The 13179-nt window shown below is 37.3% G+C and overlaps 1 protein-coding gene across 14 annotated transcripts in view; it reads right to left on the bottom strand.

The window, feature by feature from the left end:
- PLEKHA5 (pleckstrin homology domain containing A5) overlaps positions 1–13179 on the bottom strand; it is a 167099-nt gene that overhangs the window by 44312 nt on the left and 109608 nt on the right. For 13 of the 14 annotated variants that reach the window (XR_007904048.1, XM_051784421.1, XM_051784430.1 and 10 more), the window contains 4 exons: positions 12572–12644; positions 8809–8909; positions 7791–7906; positions 1253–1717 (listed from right to left, as the gene is read on the bottom strand). Coding sequence is in view for 13 of the 14 variants with exons in the window: in XM_051784421.1 (XP_051640381.1) it covers positions 1253–1717; positions 7791–7906; positions 8809–8909; positions 12572–12644 (755 nt within the window). In the remaining variant the exon portion in view is untranslated. Of the gene's footprint in view, positions 1–1252; positions 1718–7790; positions 7950–8285; positions 8785–8808; positions 8910–12571; positions 12645–13179 lie in introns of those variants that run through there. The other variant, XM_051784431.1, reaches the window with a different exon arrangement.

Here is a 13179-nt window from a genome sequence, read left to right on the forward strand (position 1 = left end):
TTTTAGAGGTTTTATACTTGTTCACAATTGAAAAATAGCCAAGCTATTCTAATTTCTACTGTTTGGTTGCAAGCTTTACAGTCCAATAAAAAAAATTAACTGCATCAGAGAGCCTTCTTGGTTCTCATTATGCAAACATGCATAATAAAATAAATGTCAGGGTGTGCAAGGCACTGTCTGCACTGCCAGTTCAAACTCGATCAAACTACTCATGTTGGGTATTTCATGAAACAACACATTTAACAGTTCCTAATTATATCTAATGAAGGACTAAAGGCAACGAGGAAATTTTCAACCAACTTTGGCAAGCAGAAGTCAAGCTAATGGAAATTTTTCAAGATTTTGCAAGAACTGAAAAGCCCCCAACCCATATTTTGAAATTTGCGGAAAACACGTTTTCTGAACTTTGTTCTGTCTTAAACTCTGCTCTGCCATCTATCTCATTATACTCATTCCCTAATTTCCAGCTCTTCAAAATTTCTCCAGTGATAGCATCTCCATACTTCCTATCAAATGTAATATTAAAAGCTTTTATATTTTACTGCTAGAGCTGCTTGTCTGTAAGACAGCCTGGAAGCAATGTCCCTACACTTCTGTCAGACAGAGAAATTGCTATCAGCATGACATTCAACAGTGTCAATCATTCACAGATAATTTTATAGCTTCAGGAATAAGCACTAGAACTGAATATTATAACTGGGAGATACTTAATTTCATAAGAAGAGGAGCTTTAAGCATCAAGTTAGTTAGATTTCTGTCTTACTGTTAGGTTAGGCTTCTGCCTCTCTTCAATTAAAGCTTGTTTAAAGTTTAAAAGCTCCCTGGAATATTTTCTAAGAATTTTAAATAAAATATTATTATGCGAATTTGTGAATAAAAATTCCAGAAGACAGGGCAATTTCAAGAACACATTTTAAGAGTAAAAGGAATTGCTACGATTGATGATATCTCTCTGCTAGGACAGAGAAATGCCTAACACCCAAAAATGGTTTCTGGCCCTTTTTAGTTATTGAGCTATTATTATACTTTAATTAATAATATTCACTCAAATGGTAATAAAAGAAAAACTTCAATAGAATTGTTCCAAGCAGTCACCCAGGCACTTCTTACAGAGAACAATGAATAATGTATTTATGTCATACAGACCTTAAACCAAAGAACCTAACCAGGATACAAGTGTTATTTGCTAGAAAGCCTAACAGAAAAAAAAGTAATAAAAAAAAAAGTAATAAAATTACTTCACAGTACTTACCCTCTTGTTTCCTCTTCTTGTCCTTTTCCCCTCTGTATTTTAATCCACTGTTCCAGCTGCAGCATGGAGTTAGTTCTCTGCATGACCCGCTCGGACTCGACGTGCGACGGCAGCGCGTTGTGATGAGCTCCATCTCCAGCATCCGCCAGCACAACTCCACCTTTGCCCTCAGACCCATTCAAATGGACTGGCCTGAAGTGTCCAGCCTGGATGGTGCTTATGGGCAAAGTCCTGTACTCGGATCCCAAAGGATTCAGCTTCACACTGTTGATTTTTGTTAGCGGTTTATCTTGCCCGACTTTCTGGAACCCGTACTTTTCGGCTTCCAAAGCTTTCTTCTCCTCGTTTCTGTTCACTTCTTTGTTTTTCTGGTTATTTTGTGCCTCTGGTTTAATTAGCACCCGGTGGTTTGAAATATTGTTTGCCTCTCGAGGTGATGTATTTTCAATGGTTAGCTTCTCTATTCTGGAAGGGAACATATGACAAGCTATAATACCAACAGAACATTCATAAAAATAGTAATAAAAACTTAACAGTGAATATATTGGTATTTATCAGGGTTATTTCAGTGAATCCCTGTCCAGACATTTTATAACAATATACTGACTCTGAGAGAAAAAAATCAGGACATATTTTCACAATAATCAAGGATAGGTTGTGGGTTTTTGTTACTTCTGCCTATTCTGTTTCTGTTGTCGTTGTTATTGCTGAATATTTGTTTGTTTGTTTGTTTTCTTTTGGTTTTAACTTTGTTTTGGGGTTGGTGGTAGTGTTTGGTTGGTTTGTTTTTTGGTTGGCTCCTTTGTGGTTTTTCTGGTTGGGAGAGTGTGCGTATTTTTCCTTCTACACTTCTCTCTTTCTTTTCTATTTTAAAGGCAATTGTTACATGATGTAAATTTTTTAAGTCGCCCTTCAATTAACCCCTTAGAGAAAATGTGCACAACAGGAAATAAAGCCAGAGTCTGAAAAAGTGGATGTACAGTTCCTGGAGGGCTGGACATTCAAGGAGTGAAAATATTCAGTGGCTCTCCAAGAGCTGCAGCTTCCAAATGTCAACTGACTGAAATTCAGATGATTTTGACAGTCAGCTTGTGATTCACAATACTGCTGAATTTAACATATAATGAGCTCCTTTAAAGAAAGCAAATGACTTTTCATGGTCACTGGTATCAATTAGGGTTCTCTGGTATGTTATCGCTTTGGCTGGCATACACTCTGTGGGAAATGACTGTGGCTTTTCTAAATTTAAAGGGGAAAAGAGCTGCTGACTTAAGGAACTGTACCACAAAATAATGATATTTTTAGAACCCTTAGTGCTTTACAGTATTTACATAAGCACTCAATGTGTGCAGTTTTATTAATGTTCTTCTTTTTAAAATTTGAAAATGTCAAGAAGCTGTGTCTTTTTCCATACTGGGACCTGAACTTCAATTCCAGGTCAAAGAGGGACTTTTTCAGTTCACTAGGAAAAAAAAAACAAACCACCACCTTAAAATGTTTTGATCAACATGTTTTGGTATGGGAGGAAAGAAGAGGAAGAGATATAATTTTTTAAGATTACATCTCTGTATAAAACCAAACTAAGAGCAACACTTTATTTTTAGGATGATGTCAAATTAACCTTTCATAGTTTTGCATCCTTTTTGCAAATGCATTATTCATCTTTATAACTGTCCCCAGTTCAAGTGTCTGTAAAAAGGCCACCACATACACAGCTGACCAAGAGCACAGAAAGAACCACTCCTCTGAAAAGGGCTCTAATTCCAGGCAGACTAACTACATACATGGCTGTAAACATTATTGTTTACTCCATCTTGAACAAGAGGCTTAAATATGTTCAACAAGTCTACACTTCCCCAACAGATTATTTAAGTTGAGAATTCCCAAAAGGTCACCTAACTTGGGACAGAACCTATACAAATACCTAAAGGACTGAAAAACATACAGTCCTAATAAAATACTTCCCACTGCTAATAATATTGGACACTTAATTTTAAATGCACCTCCCACTACCACCCTACTCTTGCTATGAAGGCTCTGTGGTGTGGAAGGAATCAAGAGACTCCTGCCTTGACAAATACACCATTTCAAACACATCGCTCAGAAACACCAAGGCATCCTCTGGATACTGGACCTGAGTTAAAACAAAATGCTTGTTCACTTTGCCCATGCTAACAAGGGTGTGATTTTTTTCCCCCTATGCCTCTTCCTCACATGGCTGTGACGACCCCAATCTCTGCTTGATACTTCACGATGCTATAAAAGTCCCCCAAAATTCACTTTATAAGTGAGTATAAGCAGGTCAAAACAGTCCTTGTCTTTCAGTGCTCATTCCTGAGCTGCCACCATGGAAGTGTACACACATGTCAAATGTACTGCAAATGAAAACATTCCTACCCATAATCTAACATGAACATCTCTTTGGCTCTATGTGTTGGCATTATTTTTAGACATGGTGTTTTTTTTCTCATACATCACTATTCAATGCAGATGTTAGATACATCTGATGTTTTCTGCTAGAAGAAAGGAGTGTGCAATGTTTCTGCCAACCATAATTTCTAGAGAAAAAAATATCTCGATGCTGAAACAGTTTTTACATAGACTTTTGTGAGGGAGGTGGAACTACCACACCTACATCACCTTTCCTACAATTTCCAAGTATCAGTAAAGAAATGCTACGCTAATCTCCCACTGAAATTTAAAAGTGAGAGGTTTTTAAATTTACTTTTTTTTGTCCCCAAGACTTCAAATTGTTCCAAAACTGAAATATTTCTGCCTAGGTTCCTTCTCAAGATTATGGGGAAAAAAAAAAAGATCACCTCCTCACTCCCACCTTAAAACTCTGCTACCTAGGCTTCTACCAAAAACTAAAGGAATTCCCCAAACAGGAATCTGAATGAAAAACTCAATTTCCCACAATTATCAAGTCAAAAAAGGACATTAAGATTTCAGCTTTCAGCCAGAACTCAAGAGTTTACAAATAAACGTATGGACTAGCTTGCAAATAATCCTAAACGTGGGCATTAATATATGCAGCATGCCTTAATAGCACCACCTACCCCTTTATATAACACTTCCTATAAATTTTTCTCAGGCTTTACAGCAGAGAAACAGCTGCCATTTTACAGATGGAAAATCCACAGTGCAGAGGGAGAGTGGCATCTCTAAGGACATTCATCATATATGTGGTCAAGACTCAGCACAGTGTTTGATTCCCAGTCTCACTCTGCTTTCCACTGTCTATCTTAATTAAAAAAAAAACCAAGAAACCCCCAAATCACAGAATTGTTTTTCCATGTAATCTCAGTGCTGTATCACTGGTTACTATGGTTATACACAGCAGAGCCAAACATTTACATTTGACATTCTTTGTAATGGTGTAGAGCCTGAATGACTGATGTTCAAACAGACTTCTGGGCTCTCCTTTAACTTGGTGCACCAAATCAGTCAACTCTGTGAGCAAGGGATATCTTTCCACAGTGAAGGATCCAGAAGGGAAAAAAAATTATCAGAAACTAACAGGCAAATGTAAGAAACATAAATCCATATGTATATTTGGCTCCATATTTACAGCTAGCTCTCAAAGACTTGCAGGCTATTTGAGGACGGGATAGGGAGAAGAGGAAGAGAATGAGCATTGAACACGTGTCCTTCAGCATATGCTGGATGCAATTTATAGACTTCTACAACCAAAAAGGAATAATATGTACGGAACTGTAACACAAAAAAAGTACCATTTTATGCTGGTTTATATAAATAAGTAATTCTGAAAGGGCTGGGGGGGGAAAAGCATGTAATTAATTATCAGATGGATGTGAGGACTGTGATTTAACAAAGCCAGGCAGAGGCATTTGAAAAGAAAAAGCCACCTTTTCCAAGCACAGTGACGTCAGTAAGCCCCCACTGTGGATGTCACTATGCTAACAAGTGCTTTTTTGGCAGCCTAGCTTCTGCTGTTTAGGAAAACTAACTACACTAGGAGGAAAAAAAAGAAATCTTTTCTTAGTACATCCTGCATCCCTGAGAAGAAACAAAGGCTCCAATACACAAGCTGACAGTGAAAGGCTAGAAAAATGACACTCAAACAGGGGAGAGCAGAAAAATCAGCATTTAGGGTACAAATGTTAAATCAGTATGTTGGTGGACATTACCATCTACAAACATATGCAACTACTCAGATCCAATTCAACTGTGGCCCACAGAGACACAACATGGAATAAGCAAGATGTTTTGCTGATGCAGAGAGGTTGTTTGAGATCATATTTTGAGTCATAACATCCTCACTGACTACATTATTTGTGTTTAATTATTTTCATAAGTCTCTCAGTACACTATTAAACTTGAATTTACTATCTAGGTAAATTAAAAATGTTTAGAAAGGAGTAATTACAATTAAGTCAATAGGAGCAAATAGTATTTGTCCTTCCCTGTAGTGATACATCAGAAGGGAGTTTTTCTGGTGTTAATGCAGATTAGTTTTGAGAGAAATGGTCCCATTTTTATTTTCTCAGCTCGGTATCTTGTTTCTGTTTTATATGGCTAACTCTAAGTGGAAAGTAATAGTTTGTGGGAAACAGGCAACCCTCCCTCCCCCAATTTAATGTTTTAAATATTCCTTTTATCTTTTTTTCTCTCCAAGGAACTCACATCCCCAGAAAAACAAGACACAGATTAAAACTCTAAAATTATTTAAAGCTAAAACATTTGGTCTAACAGACTGTTGGGTTTGATTTTCAGAGTACCATAAGCAGTGAAGTACCTTGATTTCTAGATTTAAAGAACTATACTGTAAAAACTCTTGATTTATCATTGGGTATTTTATATTAACAAGCACTTAAGAGTGGCTCAACATCAGTTTGCATGAATATTTAAGGAAGCAATTCTTAATAACTCATCTGTTGTATTGCAAGTATCCAGTCTGTTAAAAAACTGTATTCAGTACAATGTTAGAAAAAAACAAAATTGAGAAACAAAAGCACTGGTTAAATTTGACTAAACCAAAACCACTTATGCTTAGAGCTGCATGCATGCCAAACTTTAGGTTACTTAGAGATGAGGTAATAAAACACTTAATACTCAACAGATTTTTACAGGGAAGGAACAGTATTTCTTCTGCATAAGATCATATCCTGCTACATTTCATTTTAAGAACTGGTTTGATAGCCAAAAGATGGATTCCTTAGAAAACAGATGTCTGAAGGATTTTCTTCCTTACTATAGCTAACAGACATGAAAGTCTTCGAGACTTGGTCTTGAAACGTATTTTCCCTGAAGTAATTATTTCAAGGTTACTAAGCAAGTTTTCAAAGAGGTCACATCTAATTCTGTTTCATTCTAAGGTTTCTTGCCCAAATTAAAACAAGAAGATGGTGTTACATAAGTTGCTTTTCTGACACTTGTTTGGCTGTTGGCAAGCCTGTTCAGCCTGTGACACCCAGGCAGAGATTCACAGTATTGCAAATATCAAATGAAGGTTATTTCAGCAGTTCAAAAAAAAAGATTCAGAATGACCTCCTTCAGTGTTATTCCCTCTACAAAGTGCTTATACAATTGATATATGATTTTTATTTCAAGTTAAGTGGGTTTGATTTGGTTTAATGATTTCTCCATATGTAAGTTACACTGTACCTGCAATACAAGACTGATTTTTCAGATTAATTTTATTATTCACTAAGCTTCTCTGGTGCTGTGTCTATGCGATTTTTTTTTTCTTTTTACTACTTTTTTTAAACTTAAAATTTCTCAGCATCTCTGACATTCATTTAGCTCCAGGGTAGCAGGAACTAACAGAGTGGAGAATAGATCAAGTGACAGCAGCCATCAGCAATAACTTCTGTGCCATCAATAACGAGGAGCTTTTAAACTTCCAATTGATGAGGTTTCCATTAGAGATGTCATGGAGCTGACCCAAGGGACCACATTCCGAGAGAAAACGTTCCCACTGGATAGACAGCAGCAGACAATATTCTGTTTCTGAGAGCACAAGGCTCCTGGTGATAACTTGGCTTTTCATTGTCAACACACGGATACAGAAAGATAAGGCTCCAGATAGGGGAGTATAAATTTGATGACAGCTTAATGATGAACAAGAACGGCTCCCCACAGGTTGCCCACAGGTACAACCATTTAATTTAGCCAGAAAATCCAGTTGTGAATTTGAGACTTATGACAGGTTTCAGCCAAGGGCTACCACCAGTTGAGCTGCTATTGCTATTCAGTCGGGAGGGCAGGGGAAGTCAAACATGCCTACACATACTATTTGTCATTGCACTTCTTTTGATGCCACTGGCGAAAGGAATAAGTCAGGAGTTTTTTTCTAGCTCCTTACAATTAATATTCAGAACAGAACTTAGGTTATTTTTACTTCTTCAAAATTTTATCCAGCATTGTTACATTAGTAAGGGCTCTTCAATACAAGGAGAAATAAATTACTTCAGCCAATTTACATTCTGTTTTCAGGAACACCTTTTCATTACATAAATCAAACTAAATAAGAGAAAGCAATACACTGTTCCACTCTTTTGTCAATCCACATTACCTTTTCACAGGCTCTGTCTGTACAAGTGCTGCATCTATCATGGCTTTCATCCACAGCTCCATTTCCTTCCCTGTATCTGTGCAGAAATAATAGGTCCTCATGTTTGGATGAGCTGCCTGATTGGAAATGACATGGTCATTGCAATAAAAATATAAGATTCTGTAAAAGAAAAGAGGCAAATATTGTTACTGCATACTCCCTCTAATGCTTTATATAATAAGATTTCTGCAAATAATATTATCAGAAAAAAAATATGAAAAAGAATACTACAACGTTTCTTGGTCACTGCACTCATATTTTCAAAATAATTGCCAGTAATTTTCAATCATAGCTGTTTTTCATTAATAGGCTAAATAAAAAGCCCTTACATTTCTTCAATCTATTAAAAACTATATTGATCATTCATTAATGTAAATTGATATAATTATTATAAATAAGATTTTGGAATAGGTTTTGGCAGCCTGAATGATACAGTAAGTTTTCAGTTGCACTTACCATTGTAAATAAATGATGTGCTGGTTAGGAGACCAAACCAAGTGCCAAAAGGAGCTCATAAAACAACAATAAAAAAAGTCAGGAGAAAATATTTAGTGAAGTCATTTACATCATGATTTAAAAGATCAGCTGTGAAACACTCCTAACAATGGCTCATGTAATATTGTGATTTAAGTGATAATAAATCCTTATTTTTATTTATGTGTGAAGATACTTTGTATCTGAATAACTAAAGAACATTCATTAATAAAGTAAGTTCAGGTGCAAATACTGGTCTTTAAGTGGTGCTTTAAAGATCTAAGATACTACTAGTGAGTGATATCCATCCACTTTCCCATTCTAGTAATGCTGTATTTACATCAGGCTAAATACTTGAAGCTTCTTGCTACTGTATTATGCAAAAATCAGCCTCAGAAGCTGTTTGTCAATCCTGTTGTGCATAATAACTCTGTAAAATGAGTTCTTATCACCAGGTTATTGTGCTTTCAGATACAAAATCAAGTGGAAAAATTGATTCCCTTACCTTAAAGGCATATTTGCGGTTAATGTGGTCCTCAGCAGACAGCATAGATATCTGAAAACTAGGCAGAAGTATGCTACCCAGTATTCCCTCTTCTTTCTCATCTGTGAATGCACAGTCTTTGATTAGAGAAACAGTGTTTTGACATGATGTTTGTATTCAGACACTTCAGTCAAACTCTTGTGTTCAATCACACAAGACCAGTAACCAGACATTCACTCAGAGGAAAAGGCATCAGAGAGCCAGACCGAGTTGTGTTGCAGGTATCTGTGTGCAGTCTAAAGGGCAATTGTGCAGCCCCTCTCTGCCAACACGTGCCACAGAATGTGTGGTGCCCCCCAAAACCCGCCAGGCACCGTGAAACCTCGTCCACCTTTGACTTTCTCCCCGAGACGGACGAGCGCAAAGACCCCTCCTGAGCGCGCGGTTCCGTACGTGTGTAAGCACGTGAGCTCCCTCGTGGAACTGCCTTATGGAAAACACCACAAACAGCTACGCCCACAGCTTTCCTGGGGATCAGTGCTTACCTGCCTGTGACTTCCAAACTGAAGAGCAGATGGAAGCCAAGCCTCTAATTCAGTGACAAGAACAGTCACCGCCTGCTATCTGTTGTTCTAAAAACCACAAATACCTGTGATGCCACAAGTACTCTAAAGCTCTCATTATTGTTGGCTTTTGAGAAAATTTGCACATTCTTCTTCTGATCTCAAGCATATTGTGCTACATAATTCCCATTATAGTACTTAATTATAATTCCCTTTGTAATTCCTACAGAGTTCACACTTGATTACATTCTGTTTGTAAGAATGCATATGTTTCGGATAATCCGTAAAAAACAAATTCTCCCCCCAAACAAACACCCTTTTCCCAGAACCCTGTTTTACGTACAATTTTAGAACAATACGTTATACTAATAAATTGACATTTTAATTGAAAGCCACAACCAGTTTTTAAATCCAATTACACTTTAATAAAGGAATAATTGAATGCAATTCACAAAGTCAGTCTTAATTTTATTTCATGTAGAGAACTTCTATTCACAGCCGTATCTTAGAGACCGTCCCCTATAACACTTCTCATAGTTGAACACGGTGCCCAAAATGAATGACTGTGTATCTATGAAATTAGGATGAAAACACAGATATTCCAAAATTTCAAGCCTGAAAAATTAACACTGTCACAATTAAAATGCATTTAAACAGCACAAAAGGGCTATTGCTTATGCGTGGATTTAAAAATACTTTCTTGGTTCTCCTTCACTCACTAAATTTTGAAAAGCCACAACCTTCATTTAGGTTACTTATATGGAGAAAGCTCTGCCCAGTCATTTTAGTATTACATGACAGGTTAGATGTAAAAATTATGCTTTCTAGGACAGTTATTTAATTGGAGAGCTGAGCATAAAATTATTCTGATTAAAAGGCAGAGATGGAGTGGATCTACTTTCAGGTACTCAACTGTACTCATAAGTATGTCTGAAACCATCTCACCTTCCCCTCTCAAATATTTACTCCCTGTGAGCCACAAAAAAAAATCTGCCCTTTTCCCCCTCTGTCCTCGAACACATGGCAAATGCTGGGGTTTACTTTATTTGGACTGCTGTTTGGGGGAAAAATTCTTCCCTTCTGCTAGATTATATTTTGACTTATTACTGAGTCAGTCACACCCACTAGTGCCATATAAAAGCACAAGGCATTTTTCGTTCCACTGAACAGCTGCAGGTCTGGAGGACTTTGGTCTCTGTTAAAGACATTCCACTTCCAGATTTTCAAAATCTGTTCCCAATCAGACTTGCTTTTATCTACACATTGCACCACTCCATACCCATCTTTACTTGTGTGCTCTGTATGAACAGTACAAGAGAAAAATAGCAGATCTTCGGTCTAATTCTAAGAATTTTTACTTGTGGCAACAATAAAATTGTTATATTCCAATATGACAGTGGACAGTCTTTCATCCCTCTGTGAAACAAAGTATTCTCTTAGCTCTGAAAAAATACAGTGACATGATTTTCTTTTCACCTGCAGATTGTATTTGAGCTGTTAACATTGGAACACAATTGCAGACATTCAGCAAGACTTGCTAATAAAACCAAAAAGAGCCTCAAACAATCACAATCACGCAACCAGAAACACGATTTGCAATCTGGGGGCAAGCGCACAGCTCCTCCCTTTCTATTTTTCAATGTCTGAGATAGAATTAACAGAAATATAAAAGCACAGGCATAGAGTGAAAGTTTTTGGACTATCACTACACCTTTAATCACAGTTTATCAGCTTTAACTACTTTCTAGTACCTAAAAGCTAAATTCATCATGTAAACGATTTAGGTTGTTCTGTCTGAATTTCAACTTATTGGGTAGATTAACATGTAGAAATTAAAAAGTAAGATTATAGAGCTGTTTGGATTTATTTGTTGTTTCTTTTGCTTATTGCTTTTTTAAAATTTATTTTTAGATACTTCCTGTGCTGTGCTTTTAAGCAATTTAACCTGTTCTTACAGCAGCCAAAAAGTAGAACTGTCTTTAGAACCTTTGGAAGAGAAAACCTAAAGACTTGTTAAAAAGAAGAAAACCCTGTCAGAAAGCACAGATAATGACCATTTAAGTAAACACGGTGTAACTCTATCAGTTGATGCCTCCATGACTGAAATTACAGCCTAATTTTGACTCTGCAGTGGTTTATCAAACAAAGTATATTTTTTAGGGTAGAGAAATGAAGCCTAATGATTAGAGTTCAATAATTCAGAATTTGTTAACTTTGCAGTTACAAGTTGCAAACAGTTACAAAGAGTTGCAGTTTCGGAGCTTTCATGTTTCATGACCTGATTTGTCTTTGATTAGATCCATGCTGCACTTTAACAGAACACCATTTTAAATTTATCTGTCACTGCTTTCAGCATCACCAGCATCAGCACCACTCCCACCAATTCTAAAGTCTCATCCTACAGTTGAAACCCTTTCTTACCCTCCACCTTCAATTAAGGCTGCAGATGGCCCTGACTGCTCATGTTCCTCTATTTTGCTTTACAACCCTCTTCGCTCTTGATTTCAGGATTTAATATGTTTCCATATGCACAAATCCCATTTGTTTATCTCCTCAGGAGCACTACAGTTAATAATCTGTAATGGGGAAGGAATCAGTTTTTTAACACACATAACTCCAGACTAGAATTACAAGCAGCTAATTTTTCCCATGTAAAATAAGTCTGATGTAGCTACACAAGGTTACTAACAGATTCCTTTGTTCTAAATACAGCAGAGACTTCTACTCTTATGGAACTGGACAACATTTCACTTCATAAGTATTCATGAACACTGATTAGAGTTCCCAAAGGTATATATATCCTCTTATCATTCCAAAGGCAGAGTTTCAGCTCCCCTGCACTATCCCTTCCCTATCCCCATCCCTTTCAGTTACTTAAATTGCATGAAAAATCAGATTTAAACTGACATACTTAGTTTCTAGCAACAGAAGTAGTGAGAAAACTACAATCCAGAATTTAATAACAGAGGTGGCTGTGAATGGGTTTGCCCTTTGAGCATACCCTGACAGGCAGGAAGTAATTACGTGAAATTGGTAATTAAAGAAGAAAGAAAGAAAAAAAAAAAAGATAAAAGTAGCAGGCCTGGATATTGACAGCTATACAACCTTGTTAATCCAGTAAGTTAAGCAGCAGCTTCTTATTTCTTACATTTGAGTGGTGTGTCCAAATTTATCTGCTTCCAGTAAAATTAGCAAACGAAGGTGTCAGGAGTGGGACTCACCTCTGTAATAGAAGAGACAGAGATCGGAGAGCACAAACCACCGCTTCTTCCACAGCTTCATCCCAGTGCTATCCTGTATGAACCAAAGGGATCAGGTAAGAGCTCTCAGACTGTCAACAGCAGTCGTTCATGAGGCAAAACAGGTACTACATAACTGTGGTGGTGTGCCAGTAGCTCATTTTCTTGGCTATTTTAAGTAACTTTGACTTTTCATCACGACTTGTCACTGCATACAAGTGACACAGGAAGCCTGAAGGTAACAGAGAATCATGGGGTTGTTTAGGTTGGAAAAGACCATTTAGATCATCAGGTCCAACTGTTACCCAGTACTGCCAGTCCACCACTAAACCATGTTCCCCAGTGCCACATCAACACATCTAATTATACCTTCAGGGCTGGTGACCTAACCACTTCCCTGGGCAGCCTGTTCCAGTGCTTGACAACTCCTGTGGTGAAGAACTTTTTTCCTAATATCCAAACTAAAACTCCCCTGGCATAACTGGAGGCTGTTTCTTCTTGTCCCATCATTTGTTACCTGAGAGAAGAGGCCAGCCCCCACCTCACTACAATCTCCTCTCAGGTAGCTGTAGAGAGCAAGAAGGCCCTCC

The sequence above is a fragment of the Manacus candei genome, unplaced genomic scaffold (assembly GCF_025592945.1).
Source record: "Manacus candei isolate 608988 ecotype Guabito, Panama unplaced genomic scaffold, ASM2559294v1 h1tg000018l, whole genome shotgun sequence".
Classification (NCBI taxonomy): Eukaryota; Metazoa; Chordata; class Aves; order Passeriformes; family Pipridae; genus Manacus; species Manacus candei.